Genomic DNA, 21,421 nt, shown 5'->3' with positions numbered 1-21,421 from the left:
GTGTGAAACTGTATCTCTCAGGGCAGGCCCCCTTACAGGTAACTATAACATTTTAAGAGTCATTACAATGAATCTTGATGTGAATGGAAGGAGAGAGGGAGTGGGAAAGGGGAGGGTAGTGGGTGGGAGGGACGGTATGTGGGGGAAGCCATTGTAATCCATAAATCGTACTTTGGAAATTTATATTCATTAAATAAAAGTTAAAAAAAAAGTCATTACAAAACAAAACTTCTCTAAGTCACTGTGGAGTTGTACCCCTCCACCTTTATGTAATATTTGTTTCTCTCTCTTTTTTTTTAATCTTATCTGAAAGGGAGAGAAACAAATAGAGATCTTCCATCCAGCAGCTCACTCCCCACATGCTGGCAACTGCCAGGGCCAGGCTGGGCCATACCCGGGACACTGGAACTGCATTTGGGTCTCCCCACATGGGTGGCAGGGACCCAGACACTTGAGCCATCACCAGCTGCCTTCCAAGTGTTCACTAGCAGGATGTTGGATGGGAAGTGGAGGAACCTGAACTTGAACCAGGCATTCTGATATGGGATACAGGAATCCCAACTAGGGACTGTTACCACTGCACCAGACATGCAACCCATCTACCTTTAAACTCCAGCCGAAATCTTTGGGGATCTCAACTAGAGCCATTACACATAGGAATTTTTTTTGACAGTTAGAGTTATAGACAGTGTGAGAGAGAGAAAGAGAGAGAGACAGAGAGAAAGGTCTTCCTTCCATTGGCTCACTCCCCAAATGGCCGCTACAGCCGGCACTGCGCCGATCCAAAGCCAGGAGCCAGGTGCTTCCTCCTGGTCTCCCATGAGGGTGCAGGGGCCCAATCACTTGGGCCATCCTCCACTGCCTTCCTGGGCCACAACAGAGAGCTGGACTGGAAGAAGAGCAACTGATACTAGAACCTGGTGACCGTATGGGATGCCAGCATTGCAGGATTAACCAAGTGAGCCACGGCGCCGGCCCTCACATAGGATCTTAGATGGATGCTTTGTGTATTAATCAGTTTTCATGTAGTATCTCATTTAAACTTCATAATATATGTTTCTTCCCTTTCTACATATATATATATATATATCCTATTTGTTATTTATAAGATTATATATAGACAGATACATATCAAAAAGTTCATGGAACATGGAATTAAAAGGCAAGTTAATTTTGATGCAAAAATTTTTTCATCTATGTATATATGGAGACAGAGAGAAGCTGAGAGAGAGAATTTAAGGAATCGGTTGGCATTATTGTGGGCGTGGCAAATCCAAACAGGGCAAGCCAGCAATCTGGAGATTGAGGTAAGACTTGATGTTCAGTTCTTAAGTCAGAATTCTTCAAGGCAGCAGGCTGGAAACTGAGGCAGGATATCTTTGTTATAATCTGAGGGAGAAATCCTTCTTAAGAAAATCTTGGTCTTTGCTCCTAAGGCCTTCAACTGACTGAATGAGGCCCAGCCACATCAGGGAAGGTAAAGTGCTTTGCTCAAAGTCTGACATGTGAATCACATCTACAAAGCATGGTCAAGGGAACACCTAGACCAGAGCAGACCAACAGCTGGGCACTAAGACCTCACCAAGCCGATGCAAAATTAACAATCGTCACACCCACCTCATTAGTGACAAAGCCGGGACTTGAACAGTAAACTCTATGCTTTTCCCCACGTAGATAAACTTTCCCCTTGGCCACTCACTCTGTCACCAGTCTTTGTGGTACAATCCAGGTCCCCACAGCTGTGCAGCACCCAGCATGATAAGAGGGCGCCAACAATTCACAAAGAGCTCTTTTCCTGCCACAGGCAGCGTCACTGATGCCAAGGCTCCCAAGGTCCCATAGAGCCTGCAGGTCTGTGCTTGTTCTTTCATTGTGCACATTCTTACTTTCAGAGTGGCACGTGAGTTCACGGTGACAAATGAGGAGGAAGACATCAGGGACAAGCACAGTGCTCAGATCATGCCTTCCCTCCATCCCTGGTTCTTTGGTCTTGAATCAAATTCTGTCTCTTGAGTCTCTCTGTCCTCAAAATACATGCTGTCTCACTCATTCATTCTGTCAGCCTATATTTTCTTTATACCCTTCATATGCCAGCACTTCACTAGGCACTGGGAATAAAAGAGCAAGCAAAGATAGATGATAGTGCTACCTGCCTTTTTAGAGTTTACACTTTATGGAGTAGGCAATCATTCACCCAATTTAATACACATAGATGCAAGACTGTGGTTGTGTCAAGGACCACGGATGGAAACTACACGATGCCACAAGACCATTTGCTGAGCTAACCCCCAGGGAAAATACTGCTGAGGATATCATGCGGAATTGAAATGTATGGAACTGAAGAATGAGAGGAGGTGGGAGCAGTCACCAGCTAAGAGGGAGGCGGGACAGGTGCACAGGCTGTGAAGTGGAGTGAGGGAGCAGAGGTCAGTCTACACACCTAGAAGAAGGCCACGGTGACTGGGATTGCAGAGCAAGCCTGATAAACAAGCAAGGCCCACATTTTGTGGAACTTCGTGGGCAAATTTAGGATTTGGGTCAATTTCCTAAGAATACTGCTTTTAGCAGATGGAGAAAGGATCATACTCAGATTTTTAGAAGATCACTTTTTTTTTTTTTTTTTGACAGGCAGAGAGGACAGTGAGAGAGAGAGAGAGACAGAGAGAAAGGTCTTCCTTTGCTGTTGGTTCACCCCCCAATGGCTGCTGCACCCGGCGCACCACGCTGATCCGAAGCCAGGAGCCAGGTGCTTCTCCTGGTCTCCCATGCGGGTGCAGGGCCCAAGGACCTGGACCATCCTCCACTGCACTCCCAGGCCACAGCAGAGAGCTGGCCTGGAAGAGGGGCAACGGGGACAGAATCTGGTGTCCTGACAGGGACTAGAAAGAAGATCACTTTCACTATGAAAGAAATGGACAAGAAATAGAGAGAGGGAACAAACAACTCATAGAATAGAAATACAGTGCTACTGAAGCAGATGCTGCTACTGGCCTACCCGGCAGCTGTTCCCCTCTTGTTTGTTCACGGGATTCTATTTTTGTTCAAGGTGGTTGTGTGCCCAGCGAAAACTTTTCACCCTCCCAGAATCCCTTTCAGTCGTCAGTGGCCTAGTAACTTAGCTATGGCCAATTGTATTTTGTGAATGGAACTCTTTAAATAGACAGGCACAGGTAACAGTACCTTAGATCCTCAGCCCTTACACCTTCACCTTCCCTGGTTATAGATGCTGTGTTTGGAGGTGCAGCAGCCCTCTTGCAACCATGAGGGTTAAAGTCACAAGTTGTAGGTGAGGAGCAAAAAGTCACATCTTTTCCATGTTGCACAGTAGATGCACAGACTGTCCATTCCCTGGCCTCTTGTAATAGGCAAAAGCCCCTGTGTATAGGGTTTTCTATTACTGCCAATAGAATCCAACCCTCACGTCATTCACTCATCAATCACTCACTTTCAGACATACTTCAATCCTAGAGTCTTTCTCCAAATGTGCTCCTGAGATCTCCAGGACTGGGGGGAACCTAAGTCCGCATAGTCATTCGGCCAGGCTATCAGGGCCGCCATCATCAGACTGAGGCATGATGATCACATGTGCCCTTGCAGGATGTGATGAAAAGGATGCTGTCTCTATGGTTTTCCTCCCAGTCAAGTCTTAGGAAAAATGTCAGACAAATCCCAACTAAAGCACATGTTACAAAACACTTCACCAGTACTCAGAAACGTGGGAAGTCCAAGAGGCTACCACACCTAAGAGGACCCACAGAGGACATGCAATTAACTGTAATGTGGGGCTCTGGATGGGATCCTGGAATACTGGGAAGCACTGGGTAAAGCTAAGGATATAAGAACAAAGCATGGCTTTCCCCAATAACAATGTATCAGTATTGGTCCACTACATGTGAGCAACACACCATACTCACACTTTCTGCACTGTTTTTGCCAATTTTTCGGTAAATTCCAAACTCTTCTGAAATAGAAATTCTATTAAAATGCACATTTCCAGGCCGGCGCTGCAGCTCACTAGGCTAATCCTCCGCCTGTGGTGCCGGTACCCCGGGTTCAAGTCCCGGTGGGGGCACTGAATTCTGTTCCAGTTGCTTCTCTTCCTGTCCAGCTCTCTGCTGTGGCCCGGGAGTGCAGTGGAGGATGGCCCAGGTCCTTGGACCCTGCACCCGCATGGGAGACCAGGAGGAAGCACCTGGCTCCTGGCTTCAGATCAGCGCAGCGCACCGACCGCAAGACGCTGGCCGTAGCAGCCACTTGGGTGGTGAACCAACAGAAAAAGGAAGACCTTTCTCTGTCTCTCTCTCTCACTGTCTAACTCTGCCTGTCCAAAAATAAAAAAATAAATAAATAAATAAAATGCGCATTTCCAGGTGCTAGCCAATCCTATAGAATTGAATTATCTTGAGTAGAACCCAAGCACTTGGATATCTAACAGGACCGCCGGCTTTGAAAACTACCAGTTTAGACCAAAATGAGAATCTCATTATACTTGAAAGGTTGGGTCCCTCTGAGCACCTGCTCAGCTGCTGCAAAGGAAGATGCAGGACCTTTAAAGAGAGGGCTGCCTAGGGACCCAAGGGTGGACACTCAGCTTCAGAACCAAGCAGATTTCCTTCATTGTGTGTAGATATTATTGACAGCAAAATTCTCTGGCCAGAAATCTCTAGTCCACTGTTACGCTCCAAAATGGGGTTGGAACCTCTGTATTAATGGTGCTAATAGAATTATCTCTAGTAAAATATCTGGATGCAGTTTTGAAGAGAAACATTTAATAATTTAACTTCTCTTACATAGTACCTCATACTGTTCCCATCTCTCAGAGTAATAGAGTAGGAAAGCCAATATTTACAAAGACTTTTCATGGTTCTATATAAACCTCCCATCGGGCTTGAACAAGCTAAATAACTATTTTTCTGTAGGAGATTTCTGACATGGGTATAACAGAAATGCAACCACTCATTACTTCAGTTGAGAAATAATAGGATCAAGTTATATTTCAAAATGCACTGATGGCATGCATCAGAAGAAGCAAGTGTGGTGAAGTGGAAAAAAATTAAACCAGAAATTCGCAGGTAGCAGACTATGTTGCAGTTACTTGCTGGCTGTGTGACTTTGGAGAAATAACCTGCACTCAATGTCGGCATTAGCAAAATGAGTGGTTTGGAACAGATAACTTCTCAGATCCATCTGAGCTCTGGAATTTTGATTATGGACTCCCAAAACAAGGAGGGAGTCTTGCACCCAATATCAAAGTCCCAAGATTTCTATTTGTAAACTCAAAATTTAATTCATAACTAATAATTCAGTATTTAATCATGAGACATAAATTAAAACTCAGAGAGTCTTAGTCCTTGAGAATTATATCCCAGAACATGAATTAAAGAGATTCAGCCTCTCGATCCATTTTGACTCTATTACAATTGCTGTCATGAGAGACAGTGAGAGACCCAAGGATAAAAACTGATCTAGTATAGAAATGAAAGACTCCATGTAACAGATGTTTTAAATGTGAAGCAGGTGTTGATGTTTATTCATAACTAGCTGCTGAATAGATTGACACTGTTACAACTTTAAAGTAAGGATTCACCCTATAGACAAAGAACAAAGAAAACATATAAATCACAAAAGAAACAGAAGTGGTAAATAACCATGGAGAATAATGCTCAACATAACTGGTAAACAGGCTTGCAAAGTAAGTCAACAAGAGGGTACTATTTTTATTCTCCACCAACATTTTACTAGTATAAATTCCAATATGACAATGATGTGGAATTCTAATCTCATACATGATTGTTAGGTGGTAGCATAAATGGGTACAACCTTTTTGGAAAATGCTTGATACACACACAAAGGATTATTTAAATATTCCCAGCCTTTGATTTTTTAATTCCACCAATAGCGCAGGACAAAGCAACACATGTGAAGCTATCCACTATACAGAAAATCAGAAACAACTTTTAAATGTCCAGAAATGGATGAAGTATTGTCAAATGTGTTACATCTACCCAGATAAGAACTCTGTAGCTTTGTGAAAGAGATGTTCTCAAATGGAAGAAAATGTTTATGATCTGTAAAATGTAGTAGATTGCCAGCTCATGTATACATTATTGGCTTACACAATGTCATAAAAATCTTAATTTAGTGGCCAATATTTTAAAATGAAAAAAATTTAATATCATGCTTGCTTGACTCTACTCAAAAAGTCAGGAAAAAACAATCAAAAGTAAGCCCTTTGGCATGGCAAAAATCATTTGCAGCTGAGAAGTAACTGTTCCCATCAGAGCAAGCCGCACACAAAGCCCTTGGTCTACCCTGCCTACCCAGTGGTCCTTGGAGGCATTTGAGTTCATAACCCCTGATCCAAATCTAAAATGAGAGCATCAAATTGTATATATAAATTTTAAATATGAAGAGAATAAGAACTTTCAACATACTATATTAGCATATAGTATATGGTATATAGGTTTTTTCTGGTTAAAAACTATCTGCATTATTTGTATAATTTTCAAAATGCGTCAGAAATTGACCTAAGCCACTGTGACCTTTCAGCCAACGTTCAGTCTTTTGGTAAATGCCAGTGATCTGCAGCAACAGGAAGAGGCAGGTGAAGGCCGTGTATCTCCTCCACCCTAGTCCTGACGTGGCTTGTTGCAATGATGCCTTTACCTAAATGTCTTCTAAACATACATTGATTAGTCAGAAGTTATGCATTTGCTTCTGCAATCCCAGAGCAGTCTCCCTTTCTGTTCTCAGGTACCACAATACTGAAACAAAAGTTTGAGCAAAACCTGACTAAAAGTTTCATTCTTGCCAAGTTAACAGACTCTTAACACCTTTTCCTGAAAAGATCACGGCAACCAGTCTTTCTAGTTAGCCCCTTATCTTGGTCACTAGGCATTTCATAAATGGCAAATTGTGCCCAACACCCTTTTTGCAAAGTAATGAATGTTCTGGTGTAAATTTCAAGATAATTCAAAAGAATTTCTGGATTGGGATTTTTCAAATGCTAACCATATGTCTCTAGGATATATGATAGAGGTCACTTACACTCACACACATATTTCACACTACTGATATGGAAGAAATTTTAAGGTTGCTGTCTCAGCATTCATTTTCTAAATTTATTTATTTTTAATTTATTTGAAAGAGTGAGACAGAGACAGAGAGAGGTCTTCCATCTACTGGTTCATTTACCAAATGCCCACGATAACCAGACCAAAGCTAGGAGCCTGGAATCAATCCAGGTCTTCTACATGGATGGCAGGGACTCAAGCAATTGAGCCATCAGTGGCTGACTTCCAGGATGTGCATCAACAGAAAACTGAATCAGAAGCTGAGCAAGGACTCAAAACACAGGAACTCTGATATGGTGTACAGGTATCCCGAGCAGCGTCTTAACTGCTAAGCTGTATGCCTGCCCCCAAATAATCTCTTTTCAATATTTTTTGAGTGGCAGAAAGATAGGAGAAAGGGGAGCAGAGAGGAGAGAGAGAGAGAGAGAGATCCATCCCAAATGTCTGCAATGGCTAAATCTGGGTCAGGAGCTGGGGACACACAGCAGGTCTCCCAGGATTCACATTAGCAGGAAGCTGCAGCAAGGAGCTGGAGCTGGGTATCAGACTCAGGAACTCTGATGTGGGACTTGAGCGTCTTAAGTAGTGCATCAACAACTGCCCCCAGAATTCTTAAACTAAATCACTACCAAAAACCATGACATTGGGCTTTTAGAAAGCAACGATCTATAGTCATGCTTTCTCTACTTATATGAGTGTCATAATCCTGTGTCTTTATTATACTGTTCTCTACAAATTTGTCCTCACTAAATGCTTAGATTGCAGATGAGCAATATTAACTAACTCCACTTAGCTAATAAGCATCTCACCTCAAAGGTTGCTCCCTGAGTTCCCCACAAACAATTATCCAGACCCAAATGTTAAGTGATGTGAAAACTGGGAACCCCAGGGTCCTTTGTAGTGTGCTAAAACAGAAGACAGAATATTCTAGAAGCTAATAACACTTGGTCAAACACTGCAAATAGAAAGTTTAAAGGGGCTATTTTCATTCTTTGCATGGTAGTAATGTAAAAATTATGAGAAATTATACCCTTCCATGCATTTAATTGAATTTAAACATATTTCTTGTGATATTAGTAATGGAAAATGAACTGAGAAAATTAGTGAAAACTTAATCCAATAAAAAGAAAACCTAGTTCATGCCTTGATTTCTCTCCAATCATTGGAAAGTAGTCAGATAAAATAGTTTCTGCTCCTGTAAATACAATTTTCTTCCCACAATTATTTCCTTTCAACAGATAATTCTTAGGAAATGTTAATGTTTTAAATAAAAATTTAATCAGGATCCTTAAAAATTATTTCACCTTGTTAAATAAATTTACATATATCAACATAATTTTTAAAAAATAAAATCCTAACATAAAAGATAAATAGATTTTTAATGATTCACAATGAAGTAAATAATAATGTATTGCAATAGATAAATGGTATGGACTAACTATACTAAAACTAATGTAGAACCACTATGAAAGCGAAAGCCATAAATAGAGACTCAGCTATTGTATTGGTGACTCAAAGATATTTTCAACAATGATTCTCCTGGAGGAAAGATTCTGAAATAGAGATTGGCATGTAAGAAGTTTATTATAGCAAGTGTCCATGGAAGGAAGAAGGAAGGTAGGATTGGAGGAAAAAGTGTTTAACTGAGATGTAGTAACTACAAAGGGCCCTGCCAACCTAGGAAGTTCTGTAACCGGAATAACCTTTCAAACGCCTGTGTTGATAAACCAGTTCACAGATGCAGGATATCTGCAGGGAAGACAGTAATCTCGGACAAGGCAGCTCTCATTAGCTGAAGGCATTTCCCAGTCAGGGACTCCACTGAGAGGTCGGACACCACTACGGCTAGTAGCTAAGGGAATGAGTGTCTCAGTCCCAAAGAGGGCAGACCTGAGCAGTGTACCACATCATCTTGAGGCACCATGCCTTGTGCTGTTCAGATTCCCTTGCTTTTTATGACCAGTTCCAGAAGAGTCTCCTCTGGGATTCGGGGGGGTTTGTTTCCCACAGTAAAATCACATAAAGCAACCCCAAATCTGTAGCTAGTCTCAAGGCCACACTAAAACTCAACATCTTTGTCTTTTGGGTTTCTGAGCAGTACTCCTCAAATGTCAAGGTCTTAGAAAGTGAGGAAAGTCTAGAAACTGGTATAGCCAAGAGTTCAAAGGAAAATGATGACTACATGCAACATGGAGTCCTAGGTGGGATCTGCAACACCACAAGAAAAGTTAGGTAAAAACTATTGATATTTGGATGAACTATGGGTATTTGAATGAACTGTGGATTTTAATTAACAATGAGGTTTTAATATTAGTTCATTAGATACCACAAAGGTGTGATGATACTAAGGTTAAGATAGAAATAATAGAGGAGGCTTGGTTGAGGTACATAGGAATTCTGTACAATCTGCAATTTTTCCCCTCTAAATCAAAATTAATCTAAAAGTTTATTTTATTTTTTTATAGATTTTTTTTTTTTTTGGACAGGCAGAGTGGGCAGTGAAAGAGAGAGACAGAGAGAAAGGTCTTCCTTTGCCGTTGGTTCACCCTCCAATAGCTGCCGCGACCAGCACGCTGCAGTCGGCGCACCGTGCTGATCCAATGGCAGGAGCCAGGTGCTTCTCCTGGTCTCCCATGGGGTGCAGGGCCCAAGCACTTGGGCCATCCTCCACTGCACTCCCGGGCCACAGCAGAGAGCTGGCCTGGAAGAGGGGCAACCGGGACAGAATCCGGCGCCCCGACCGGGACTAGAACCTGGTGTGCCGGCGCCGCAAGGCAGAGGATTAGCCTAGTGAGCCGCGGCGCCAGCTAAAAGTTTATTTTTATTTTTTATTTATTTTTTTTTTACAGGCAGAGTGGACAGTGAGAGAGAGACAGAGAGAAAGGTCTTCCTTTTGCCATTGGTTCACCCTCCAATGGCTGCTGCGGCCAGCACACTGCGCTGATCCGAAGCCAGGAGCCAGGTGCTTATCCTGGTCTCCCATGGGGTGCAGGGCCCAAGCACTTGGGCCATCCTCCACTGCACTCCTGGGCCATAGCAGAGAGCTGGCCTGGAAGAGGGGCAACTGGGACAGAATCCGGCGCCCCGACTGGGACTAGAACCCAGTGTGCCGGCGCCGCAAGGCGGAGGATTTAGCCTATTGAGCCACGGCGCCGACTTAAAAGTTTATTTTTTAAGGTAACATGAAAAAAGTTTGAATTACTGCTAGATTTGACCTTATAACACAATAACTCTCGCAAAACTCTAATTCATGATGAGTAAATTTTGCCAAGTTGTTATTTGGTTTCCATGGACAGATTGGGATTGTTGTCATCATTTTCCCATTGGGCTTTCCCAAAAAACCCATTTGGCATCTTTTCTCAGGACTAAGATGTTCAGTATCATAGGGTCTTAGGGTCTCATGCTGTGTCAGTTCAACTAGGCCCTAGGCTGGATTTGCTTGGGAACACTTACCTGATTGGGCCTCACTTAGAACTGGCAGTTTCCATGTCACTAAGCTATATAAGAGGGAGCAGTATTTCCAAATGAGAACATAAAAATATCTACCAAGCATTCTGCTGGTTCCTTAGGGGTGGGAAGTATATCATGATTTGATGTTTCCTTTGGAGGGGATTCTCTGATGTGCACCAGACCACAGTACCCCCCAAAACTTCACTGAAACCGCACATCCCTGAGACTTTGTAGGACTTACCTTACTTTCTCTGAAGTGTTTCTTTCACTAAGACTCCAATGCCATTTGCCACTGTACTCATCTGATCTAACACTATTGATAAAGAGAACCAATGTGATATTCTATAGAATGTCCTGATAGTACAGGTTCATTTGGATCATATTATAAGAGGATCAGAGCAAGAACGGGGCCATCGGCCGGCGCCGTGGCTCAATAGGCTAATCCTCCACCTTGCGGCGCCGGCACACCGGGTTCTAGTCCCGGTTGGGGCGCCGGATTCTGTCCCGGTCGCCCCTCTTCCAGGCCAGCTCTCTGCTATGGCCAGGGAGTGCAGTGGAGGATGGCCCAGGTGCTTGGGCCCTGCACCCCATGGGAGACCAGGAAAAAGCACCTGGCTCCTGGCTCCTGCCAGGATCAGCGCGGTGCGCCGGCTGCAGCGGCGGCCATTGGAGGGTGAACCAACGGCAAAAGGAAGACCTTTCTCTCTGTCTCTCTCTCTCACTGTCCACTCTGCCTGTCAAAAAAAAAAAAAAAAAAAAAAAAAAAAAAAAAAAAAAAAGAACGGGCCATCAAAAAGGAGGTACCTTTCTCTGAAGGGAGGAGAGAACGTCCAATTTGGCTATGACCCTGTCTGAATAAGATCAAAGTCGGCAAACTCAAAAGGCTTCCACAGCCTTGGCAACTCATGACTAGAGCCTAGGGAGATTACTGACGCCATAAACAAGAGTGTCAAATTGTTAAGTCAACAACAGGAGTCACTGTGTACTCACTCCTCATGTGGGATCTGTCCTTAGTGTGTTGTCCAATGTGAAGTAATGCTATAACTAGTACTGAAACAGTATTTTGCACTTTGTGTTTCTGTGTGGGTGCAAACTGATGAAATCTTTACTTGATATATGCTAAATCGATCTTTTGTAAATAAAGATAATTGAAAATGAATCTTGATGTGAATGGAATGGGAGAGGGAGCGGGAGATGGGTGGGGTGTGAGTGGGAGGGAAGTTATGGGGGGGAAAGCTGTTGTATTCCATAAACTGTACTTTGGAAATTTATATTTACTAAATAAAAGTTAAAAAAAGAGGATGAGAGCATTATATATATATGTATATATAATTAGATATATGTATTATATATACATACATACACATACTCACATATGCAGTTATACTCATTATAAATATATACTCTTGCACATCCCAAGTGAATAGTTTCTTATCTACCTTTTACAAAATTTTTATTTATGTATTTATCTGAGAGGGAGAAGAAGAGGGAGAGTTCCTGTCCACTCATTCACTCCTCCAAATGCCTGCAATAACTGTAGCTGGGGCAGGCTGAAGCCAGGAATGAAGAATGTCTGGGTCTCCTACATGGGAGACAGGGACTCAACTACTTAAGCCATCACCTGCTGCCTTCCAGGGTGTACATTATCAGGAAATGAAATCAGGTGTTGGGACTGGACTTGCACCTAGGCACTCCAATATGGTTTGTGGACATCCCCAGCACCTCTTAACTGCTAGACCAAATACCCATCCCTGATTTATCTTTCTGATGGGTATGGAAAGAACCTAATTGACAAGTGAATGATCACATACTATACAACAGAGGGTATATTCATGTATTTCAGCCAATATCCCACATCTAGAACAGCAGCTGAAATTAGTGCAACCACTTGGCTGAGTTTTCAATAGTGCTCTTTTATCTTTCAGTATCTTTCTAGTTTTCACAGATATCAGAGTGATGGAGCATTAAGTTAAATTATGAAAGGTACAAACACCATTGTGCTCTTTAGGTTTTTAGTGGTAGCATTAACTTCTGTCATCTCCCTGGGGTACAATGTTGATTTGGGTTTACTACCTTGGCCAGGGAGTGGGAAAGTTTCTTTTTTCTTTAATATTATTTATTTATTTATTTATTTGAGAGGTAGAGTTACAAATAGTGAGAGGGAGAGACAGAGAGAAAGGTCTTCCTTCCGCTGGTTCACTCCCCAAATGGCCGCAATGGCCAGAGCTGTGCCAATCCGAAGTCAGGAGCCAGAAGCTTCTTCCAGGTCTCCCATGTGTGTGCAGGGGCCCAAGGGCTTGGGCCATCCTCTACTACTTTCCCAGGCTATAGCAGAGAGCTGGATGGGAAGAGGAGCAGCCGGGACTAGAACTGACACCCATATGGGATTCCAGCGCAGCAGGTGGAGGATTAGCCTACTGCATCACAGCGCCGGCCCTGTGGGACAGTTTTAGAGGCTTTCACTAGACTTTCTCATTAGCACAACTCTTAAACCACAGGCCAAGAAATGAATGGTGGTTCTACCTACTCCCAAATGTGTTCAGTTGAATTATTTATTCTGGATGTGGAGAAATTACTATTGGGTAGAGCTGTGAATTTAATGGATCACACTGTGAGATGTGGGGCAGACTCCATTTATTATCTGAATCCCCTAAGCCCCTACTATAAAAGGTAGACTATAGTTTTACTCTGGTCCCTGAGTATCAATGTCAACTTGGACCTTGTGTCCCATGGTTCTCAGGATACTTAAGTGTTCCCCTTCCCCAGTGTATCATTATCCAAGCCATTCGCCATAGAGGAAGCAGTGCCCTACATACTTGCAGCGGTATTATAAAGTCCTTTTTCTTGAGGATCCAGCCTTTCTTCTGGTCAGTCATTTCTTGGTTTGAAAAATTAGCCAGGGTCTGGAGACTTGGCAAGAGATTACAACCTTTTATTAAAGTTGCTGAGCTGTATCTTTTGATTATCCAAAATCAAGATCTTTCTGAGATAGCTTGAGAAATACTCTTTTTTAAAGATTTATTTATTTATTTGAAAGTCAGAGTTACACAGAGAGAGAAGGAAAGGCAGAGAGAGAGAGAGGTCTTCCATCTGCTGGTTCACTCCCCAATTGGCCTCAACAGCCGGAGCTAGACCAATCCAAAGTCAGGAGCTTCTTCCGGGTTTCCCACATGGGTACAGGGGCCCATGGACTTGGGCCATCTTCTACTGCTTTCCCAGGCCATAGCAGAGAGCTGGATGGGAAGTGGAGCAGCCAGGACTTGAATCGGTGCCCATATGGGATGCCAGCACTGCAGACGGCGGCTTTACCCACTATGCCACAGCGCCGGCCCCTTGAGCAATATGCTTATTGGCTACACCTTCCCTTGCTGCTGGGGATATTCTGTTGATCATCTCCAGATATCTCTGTAAGTACCCATCACACCTGCCACTTACGATAATTGTGCCCATTTGCTTCTGACATTGCAGCACTGCCACTAGGCCTCTTCTCTTCTATGCCATGGTTGCTAGCAAGCCCACCTATTCAGCAGCCTCCAGAGCTCCAACACAGCTTCTTTGAGATGCTAGAGCCCCCTCACCAATCTATTCCTCATCAGTTTGGTAAATGTGGACTCTGTGCCTTCCTGGGTGCCTTACTCCTTAAGAAAAAAACAAGTCTTATTGTTTTGTAGAGTAATATCCATAAAATATAAATAACCCGTTTGATCTGCTAACTACAGGATTTTTTCTCCTGTTACACATTAAAATGAAAGTTAGCTAAAAAGCTTTCTACCCATCTACCTCCTGAAATACTCCTGTATACACAGAGGAAGTTTTGAGAAGTACTAAAACAGGCAAAAGGGGATGACTAATAAGTAGGAAAACACTCTAGCCTCCCTCACATCTGCAGCTCCTGGTCTTATTGAGCTCATTCTGACTTCTGAAGTGGCCACTCCAGCCACTCCCAAGCCTCCCTCTTACTCTACAGTGTCCACCGGACTTTAGCACACATCTACCCTTTGGCTAGTTTTAGGATCATAGGAGGTCCTTAAACCCACCCATCTTTCAGCTCCTGTGCTTTTTAATTTAAAGAGATTATGAAAAAAAATATCTGTTACTTATGAGCCAGAAATCTACACACATCCAACCAAAAGTAACCACAAGGGGTATGTTTTTAGCCTAGGATACCTGAATCCCATATCAGAGTGCCTGGGTTAAACATTCAATGCTACCTCCTGACTCCAGCTTCCTGCTAACACAGACCCTAGGAGGTAGTGGTGATGGCTCAAATGATTAGGTCCCTGCCACCCACATGGAAGACCTGGATTGAGTTTCCACCTCCTAACACTGGCCCAGCCCAGCCCCAGCCATTGCAGGCACTTGGGGGAGGGAACCAATGGGTGGGGACATTCTCTTTCTCTGTCTTTCTGCCTCTTGAATAATTCAGAAAATAGACAGAAAATGTTCACTTTGTTGGAAGGAAATTTTCCTGGATAATTCCATGTATTTTAATAATCACAGACAAAATCTTATCCTCATTTATTCATGACCAAAAATACTTTGATAACAATTTATACTCCCTAGCTGCAAACAACCACATCTATTTTGACATCGAAAAGTGCAAAAAGACAAAACTCAAATTCTGATTGCAGAGACAAAACAATGCGACATTCTAAGGTTTTCTGATAATTTTATTGTTTGTTTCACTTTTGATGTTTATTTTCCAAAAGCCTACAGAAGTGCTGCAAAATATCTGAAGGCTAATCTTAACATTAAACAGAGATTAACCACTAAATATAAAAAATAAAATTCCCAGCTAATTCATTGAACTTGGTAGAATTTTCCTGAAATATGACAGTTAAATTGATCTGCAAAAAAAAAAAAAAAAGTGTTTGCAATGAAAATGGGTAACATCAATCTCTTTTAGGAAATATTTTAAAACACTGTGTGTGCTACCAAAAAAAGTTAATCAGGATATGAAAATTTTCAACTCACAATCCCCCAGACTAAATACAAGTTAGCTTTTAACCTGAAGTCAGAATTGCAAAATCTGTAAAAATAAAAATATTTCTATTGCTGTCAGCAATCTACTAATAAATTCTACAAGTTCTTAAAGTCTTTTCAGTAAAATGGATCTTGGCAAGCTCCCTGCTTGAGCGGCAAGTAACTTGTGAAGCTGGACTCCATGTGTGGACCGAAGCAAGCCGCATTGGTAGCACTGCTCCATTTTGAAAATCATCTCCAGCACAGAAGAAAGTTCAAGTTCAGCAGTGACCTCCTTCAAGGCAGCTCTGATTGCATAGCTCCAAGTCTGCATGAGTGATCCCTGAGCAGGTGCAACTCTCAGACAGTAAACTGGAAACAGATTAAAGATGAGAAGGAAGTAGAGGTGAAACATTGCAGTTTACAGATGTTATCCTGGATAAAATGTCAAGAGCTTTGGGACGAGAAACGGATAGTATGCAAAAATGAGGCAACTATATATCAATAACAATGGGAATTCGAGATGCATCAACCACAAGAGAAGGGGAACTATTTAAAACTCCTGGGCAGTACTCCTAGACATTTCTACTCTCTATTACATACCTACTTCTGAATAATCACATTTGATACTAAAAATGATGCCTGAGATATCTTCTAAGGTTCTCTAGATTCTTCCAAATTAAAGAGAGGTCACATAATACCTAGTACTATTGGGGATTAGTCTGTATTTCATAATTATTTGAAAATTGGCAACCTATGTTTGGGTTCAATGATAGCTGTATTAATTTCATTATTTTTATTAATTAAAATATTCAACTCTCCAAACAGGATTAATTATTCGAGCATACTGCACAACTCAAACTGGAGCACTGGACTCTTGGAATCTAATCATCCATAATGAACTATCTCATTGACCAGTTCTCTCTCAATGAAAGGTCACCAGGGTGTTTCAATGCAACCAGAACATTTCAGAGGGTAAGGTCTTCAGGGAGGCCTCACATATTTGTAGAATTCAGAATCATGTTTTCATTAGCAAGCCCTGTACTTGTCCACTCTCTGACACACAGTTGTCCAGTTTGGGTAGCTGTTGAATCCCAGTGAAGAACTGCCATTCTGCCTCTGAGTGCTCCTCTAGGGACTTGGAAATGGACAGTAGTGAGGTTCCTTCCGGCCATCTGCCAGGCAGGGGACTCCAGGCCTCCTGGGGTAAGTCTGACTAGCAATTTTAAAGAATTCTTCTGCAGCATCAAGAGCAATGAGACGGTCCTGCAGCAAAGGAAAAAAAAATTGTCATGTTGGAAACCAAGCCTTGTGGATAGAAATATCAAACAAACAACAAAATCTACACGACAAATAATAATAAGCAAGTAGGACATTTATCAAGCTTTTCTCGCAGCCTTAGAGACACGATCCTTCACTTTGCCGAGACACAGCCCCTACTCTTGGAGCCCTTCCAGACTGTTTCTCAGCCTCAGGTTCCATAAGCAGTATCTCTCACATTTCTTTGATCTACAAAGGGCTCAAAACCCAACTGCACAGCAGAATCAGCTGAAAAATACCAACTCTTGAGCCATGACCAAGCCTCAAAGGTTGAGCTGTGATCCAGACTTGCGAGAATGAAAGCTCTTATGTGGCCCCAATGCTGCTGGCCTTGGCAGCCAGCGCAGATTACTCACTTCATCCTGCAGTGGTGTTGGGGGTGTTGAGATGAAGAGGACGTGGAATAAGAGAAAAGGCAAAAACACAAAGCAAAGTTCGGACTGATGAAGAAAGGTATCTACTTACCACAACAAAGAGATATCTTTCCGAAAGCTCCCAATTTGTTGGGAAAATGTTGGTCTCTTCAGCCAGTTTTAACAACATCTCTCGAGCCTTCTTGGTGTTTTTGGAATCACTGATGGTGCTGAGTTTGGTCACAGACAACAAAGAGTCTGCTTCCTTTTGAAAACCTAAGGTAGAAAAATGTATCCCCCACGTGAAGTTGCCATTAGGAAATGACTGTTAGGGCCAGTGCTGTGGCATGGCGGGTTAAGCCACTGCCTGCAATGCCAGCATCCCATACAAGCTCCAGTTCGAGGCCTGGCTGCTCTATTTCTGACCCAGCTCTCTGCTAAGGCCTGAGAAAGCAGCAGAAAGCCAAGTACTGGGGCCCCTGCCACCCATGTGGTTGATCTGGATGAAGCTCTTGACTCCCAACTTTAGCCTGGCCCAGACTTGGCCACTGTGGCCATCTGGGGAGTGGACAAGCAGATGGAAGGTCAGTCTCTCTCTCTCTTTCTCTCTCTCTCTCCCCCCCCCAACTCTACTTATCAAATAAATAAATAAGTCTTTTTAAAAAAGGAAATGACTGTCCTGCACTATGGTCCCTGCAGGAGATTAAGGGACCCAAGGGCTAGCATTTGGTAGAGTGGTGAAGATGCTCATTAATTGGGATACCTACACCCTGTAACAGAGAGCCTGGGTTCAAGTCCTGATTCCACTTTCAATTCCAGCTTCCTGCTAATGTACACCCTGAGAGGCAGCAGATGATGGCTCAAGTACTAAGGTTCCTGCTAGCCATGCCAGAGACCTGGATTGAGTTCCTGGCTGTTGTGGGCATTTCGGGAGCAAACCAGCATATCTATCAGTCAATCAATCAATCAATCAATCTCTCTCCCTCCCTCCTTTTCAAATAAATACATTTTAAGAAACAGAGAAGGGACCCAAGTGTGGACTCTTCACAAATATCAGAAAACTAAAGTCAAAGGCACTATTCCATGTGCTACATCCCAGCTTGCTGTGACTGGCAGGGTCCTTAATTAATATTCCTTTGATGTTTCTTCTCACTGATTTTTCTTTGTTAATTTTCCCTCAGAGTTAAGCCTCAGACAATCCCCCACTGACTGTTTGCTGCCCTTTTTATGGATCACAGCTCCTTTCCCTGTCCTTACTCCTCATCACCTCCCTGTCTGCAGAATTCCTATCTGTCTCCAACCTGCAAAGCGGTCACCTGCAGGATGCTACTACTCCAAGCTCAGGTCTCTTTCCCCGAGGCAATGTAGCTGGCTGATGAAATTACTTACTGAAGGGCAGAAAAGACTCCAGGACATAAACCTGCCTGGAATAACTTAGATGGTAAAAAGGAGACTACCAACATATATACTGGACAAGTAAAGAGGGAAGAGGTCCTATTGTGCCCCAACTAAAGCAACAGGGACTAGAAGCTTAGCACCCTATTTTTGAGTGGTTTCAGTTTTTCAAATCAGAAGGACTGAGGTTTTGAAATAGATAAATTCATTTTTGAATAAACTAAAAAATAAGCTTGTTTTGTGATGGGGGCATGTTTATTCCTAACAACCCTGGTGGCACTAATAGAAGCCATAACCTGATTTCTAACCTGATGCCACTGACGCTTTTCCCAGCCTTGGCCTTTTCTTCCTTTCACTTCAGAGATTTTCCACTGAATTCTGCTGTCTCTGACACCAGCAGTATTTCTCCCAGTTTCATCTTCTAAAGTTATAACGAAGTGGCCAATCACCTGCTCTAACTCCATCACTCCATAAAGACAGAAGTGTAAATGTAGTGTCTGTGTGACCTCCCTGCCCTGTGCTACCCTGCTCTGAGGACAGACAGAATGACCCATGGCAGATGTTTACATCTCAGGCTGTAACAGCAGGATTAGACAAATACTTAATACACAATAGCCTTACTCATTGTTAACATTGCGTTTGGTTTTTTTTTTTTTTTTTTTTTTTTTTTTTTTTTTTTTTTTTTGACAGGCAGAGTGGAGAGAGAGAGAGAGAGAGAAAGGTCTTCCTTTTGCCATTGGTTCACCCTCCAATGGCCGCCGCGGCCGGCGTGCTGCAGATGGCGCACCGTGCTAATCCGAAGCCAGGAGCCAGGTGCTTCTCCTGGTCTCCTATGCAGGTGCAGGGCCCAAGCACTTGGGCCATCCTCCACTGCACTCCCAGGCCATAGCAGAGAGCTGGACTGGAAGAGGGGCAACCAGGACAGAATTCGGCACCCCGACCGGGACTAGAACCCCGTGTGCTGGCGCCACAAGGTGGAGGATTAGCCTATTGAGCCGCGGCGCCGGCCAACATTGCGTTTTAAAACCCACGATGGAGAAAGTGAAGAGAAATGATCACAACTCTACTTTTACCATTTCACAATGTCTTCCCAACTCACCTAAATCTTCTAAAATGTGTTTCCATCTGTTTCTCACTTCCCTTCGAATCTGCCGCAAGGAATAGATATCATAGTTGAGTTTTTGCCACTCCTGTAGGAAAATAAAAATTTGGTTTTATTTATACCTTTTTGGCCTAAATCTCTATCTCATTGCTAAACTTTGCGTTGCTTAAACAATGTGGTTCTCCACTTCCTTGATTGCCAAAGCACACTTACAAGAAGAGAAGGGGACGAATGAGATGGTGTCACCAGGAATAACATCAGCTAGCATATCTGGAGAATCTGAGCCAGGAGACACAGCACATCACATAAATTAACTCACCCAAACCCTTCACATTACCTGTTCTATCAACTTCAGTGGTTTCAGCTGTAAAGTGAGTTAACATGGTAAATATTCTATTTATAATTGTTAGAGGTGTGCGCCCAGCAGTTCAGCCATGAATTGGGATGCCCATATCCCGTGTCAGAGTGCCTAGGTTCCATTCCCAGCTGGACGGCTCCCAACTCCAGCTTCCTACTAATGCTCACCCTGGGAGGCAGCCAGTGATGGCTCAAGTACATGGGACACCTGGATTGAGTTCCTGACTCCTGGATTCAGCCTGATCCAGGCCCACGTGTTGTGGGCATTTGGAGAGGGAACCAGTGAATGGTGGACTCTCTGTCTCTCTGCCTTTCAAATCAACACAAATTCCCCGTAGAAAGATTGTTATAGAAATTGAAGGTAAACAGAAGCACAATATCTGCACACAGTGAGCATCTAATAAAATCTATGTATAGTTAGAGCCATTTTATATATGAGGAAACTAAGACCCAAAAAGCCCTACTGATCAATATAATATTCAGCTAATAGATGTCAGAATTGGTATTTAAACCTGAGTCTCCCTCCAGAGGTCACAAGAAAACTGACATACTAAGCTCCTATGTCTCCCTTTGTTATCAGAATAAAGTAGACTTGGGGATACCACATTTCTTGATTCCTTGACAATATTCTTTCACCATAGATCAACAACACAATTATTTATTTGCATTTCTTTGATGATTCTTTCAAGAATTCCTCAGCACTATTTAATGGTTATCATTCTGAAATGTTCAGTATCAGGCTATGAGCAGTGGGCCATAATGTTAATCCCAAGAACTGAAATAATTTAGCAGTGTTAGAATTTTCATTGAGCTGGCGCCGTGGCTCACTAGGCTAATCCTCCGCCTTGCGGCGCCGGCACACCGGGTTCTAGTCCCGGTCGGGGCGCCAGATTCTGTCCCGGTTGCCCCTCTTCCAGGCCAGCTCTCTGCTGTGGCCAGGGAGTGCAGTCGAGGATGGCCCAAGTGCTTGGGCCCTGCACCCCATGGGAGACCAGGAGAAGTACCTGGCTCCTGCCATTGGATCACCGTGGTGCGCCGGCCGCAGCGCGCTGGCCACAGTGGCCATTGGAGGGTGAACCAACGGCAAAAGGAAGACCTTTCTCTCTGTCTCTCTCTCTCACTGTCCACTCTGCCTGTCAAAAAAATAAAAATAAAAAAATTTTCACTGAGCTAAGTGTTCCTTTATAATGCTATACAATTTGTTTTTAAGGAGCCTTATCAACATATACCGGTCATTTTATTCAGTCAGTATACCTCATCCTGTTTCTTAGAAAAGACATTAACTATCAACTGACATAAATCACAACTTAAAGTAATAACATTTTAAATGCTCAATTTAAGACTCAAGCTATTTGATATGTTAACTCCTGTAATTGAAAATATTTCAAGGATGTCATTATTTTCTAACT

General features: G+C 43.0%; 1 protein-coding gene across 4 annotated transcripts in view; it reads right to left on the bottom strand.

The window, feature by feature from the left end:
* Positions 1–15,172: 15,172 nt before the first annotated feature.
* The window catches only part of MREG (melanoregulin), a 77,302-nt gene continuing 71,053 nt past the window's right edge, over positions 15,173–21,421 (bottom strand). For all 4 annotated transcript variants that reach the window (XM_002712462.6, XM_089328987.1, XM_089328988.1 and 1 more), the window contains exons 3-5: positions 19,653–19,743; positions 17,271–17,434; positions 15,173–16,751 (exon numbers count right to left, since the gene is read on the bottom strand). In XM_002712462.6, the coding sequence (XP_002712508.4) occupies positions 16,617–16,751; positions 17,271–17,434; positions 19,653–19,743 (390 nt within the window). In that variant the 3' untranslated portion in view covers positions 15,173–16,616. The remainder of the gene's footprint in view (positions 16,752–17,270; positions 17,435–19,652; positions 19,744–21,421) is intronic.

Source organism: Oryctolagus cuniculus, chromosome 3 (assembly GCF_051225735.1).
Source record: "Oryctolagus cuniculus isolate XC-2025 breed Fujian yellow rabbit chromosome 3, ASM5122573v1, whole genome shotgun sequence".
NCBI classification, from domain to species: Eukaryota; Metazoa; Chordata; class Mammalia; order Lagomorpha; family Leporidae; genus Oryctolagus; species Oryctolagus cuniculus.
Note: the sequence above shows the minus strand (reverse complement) of the source record. Positions and strands in the feature narration are given on the sequence as shown.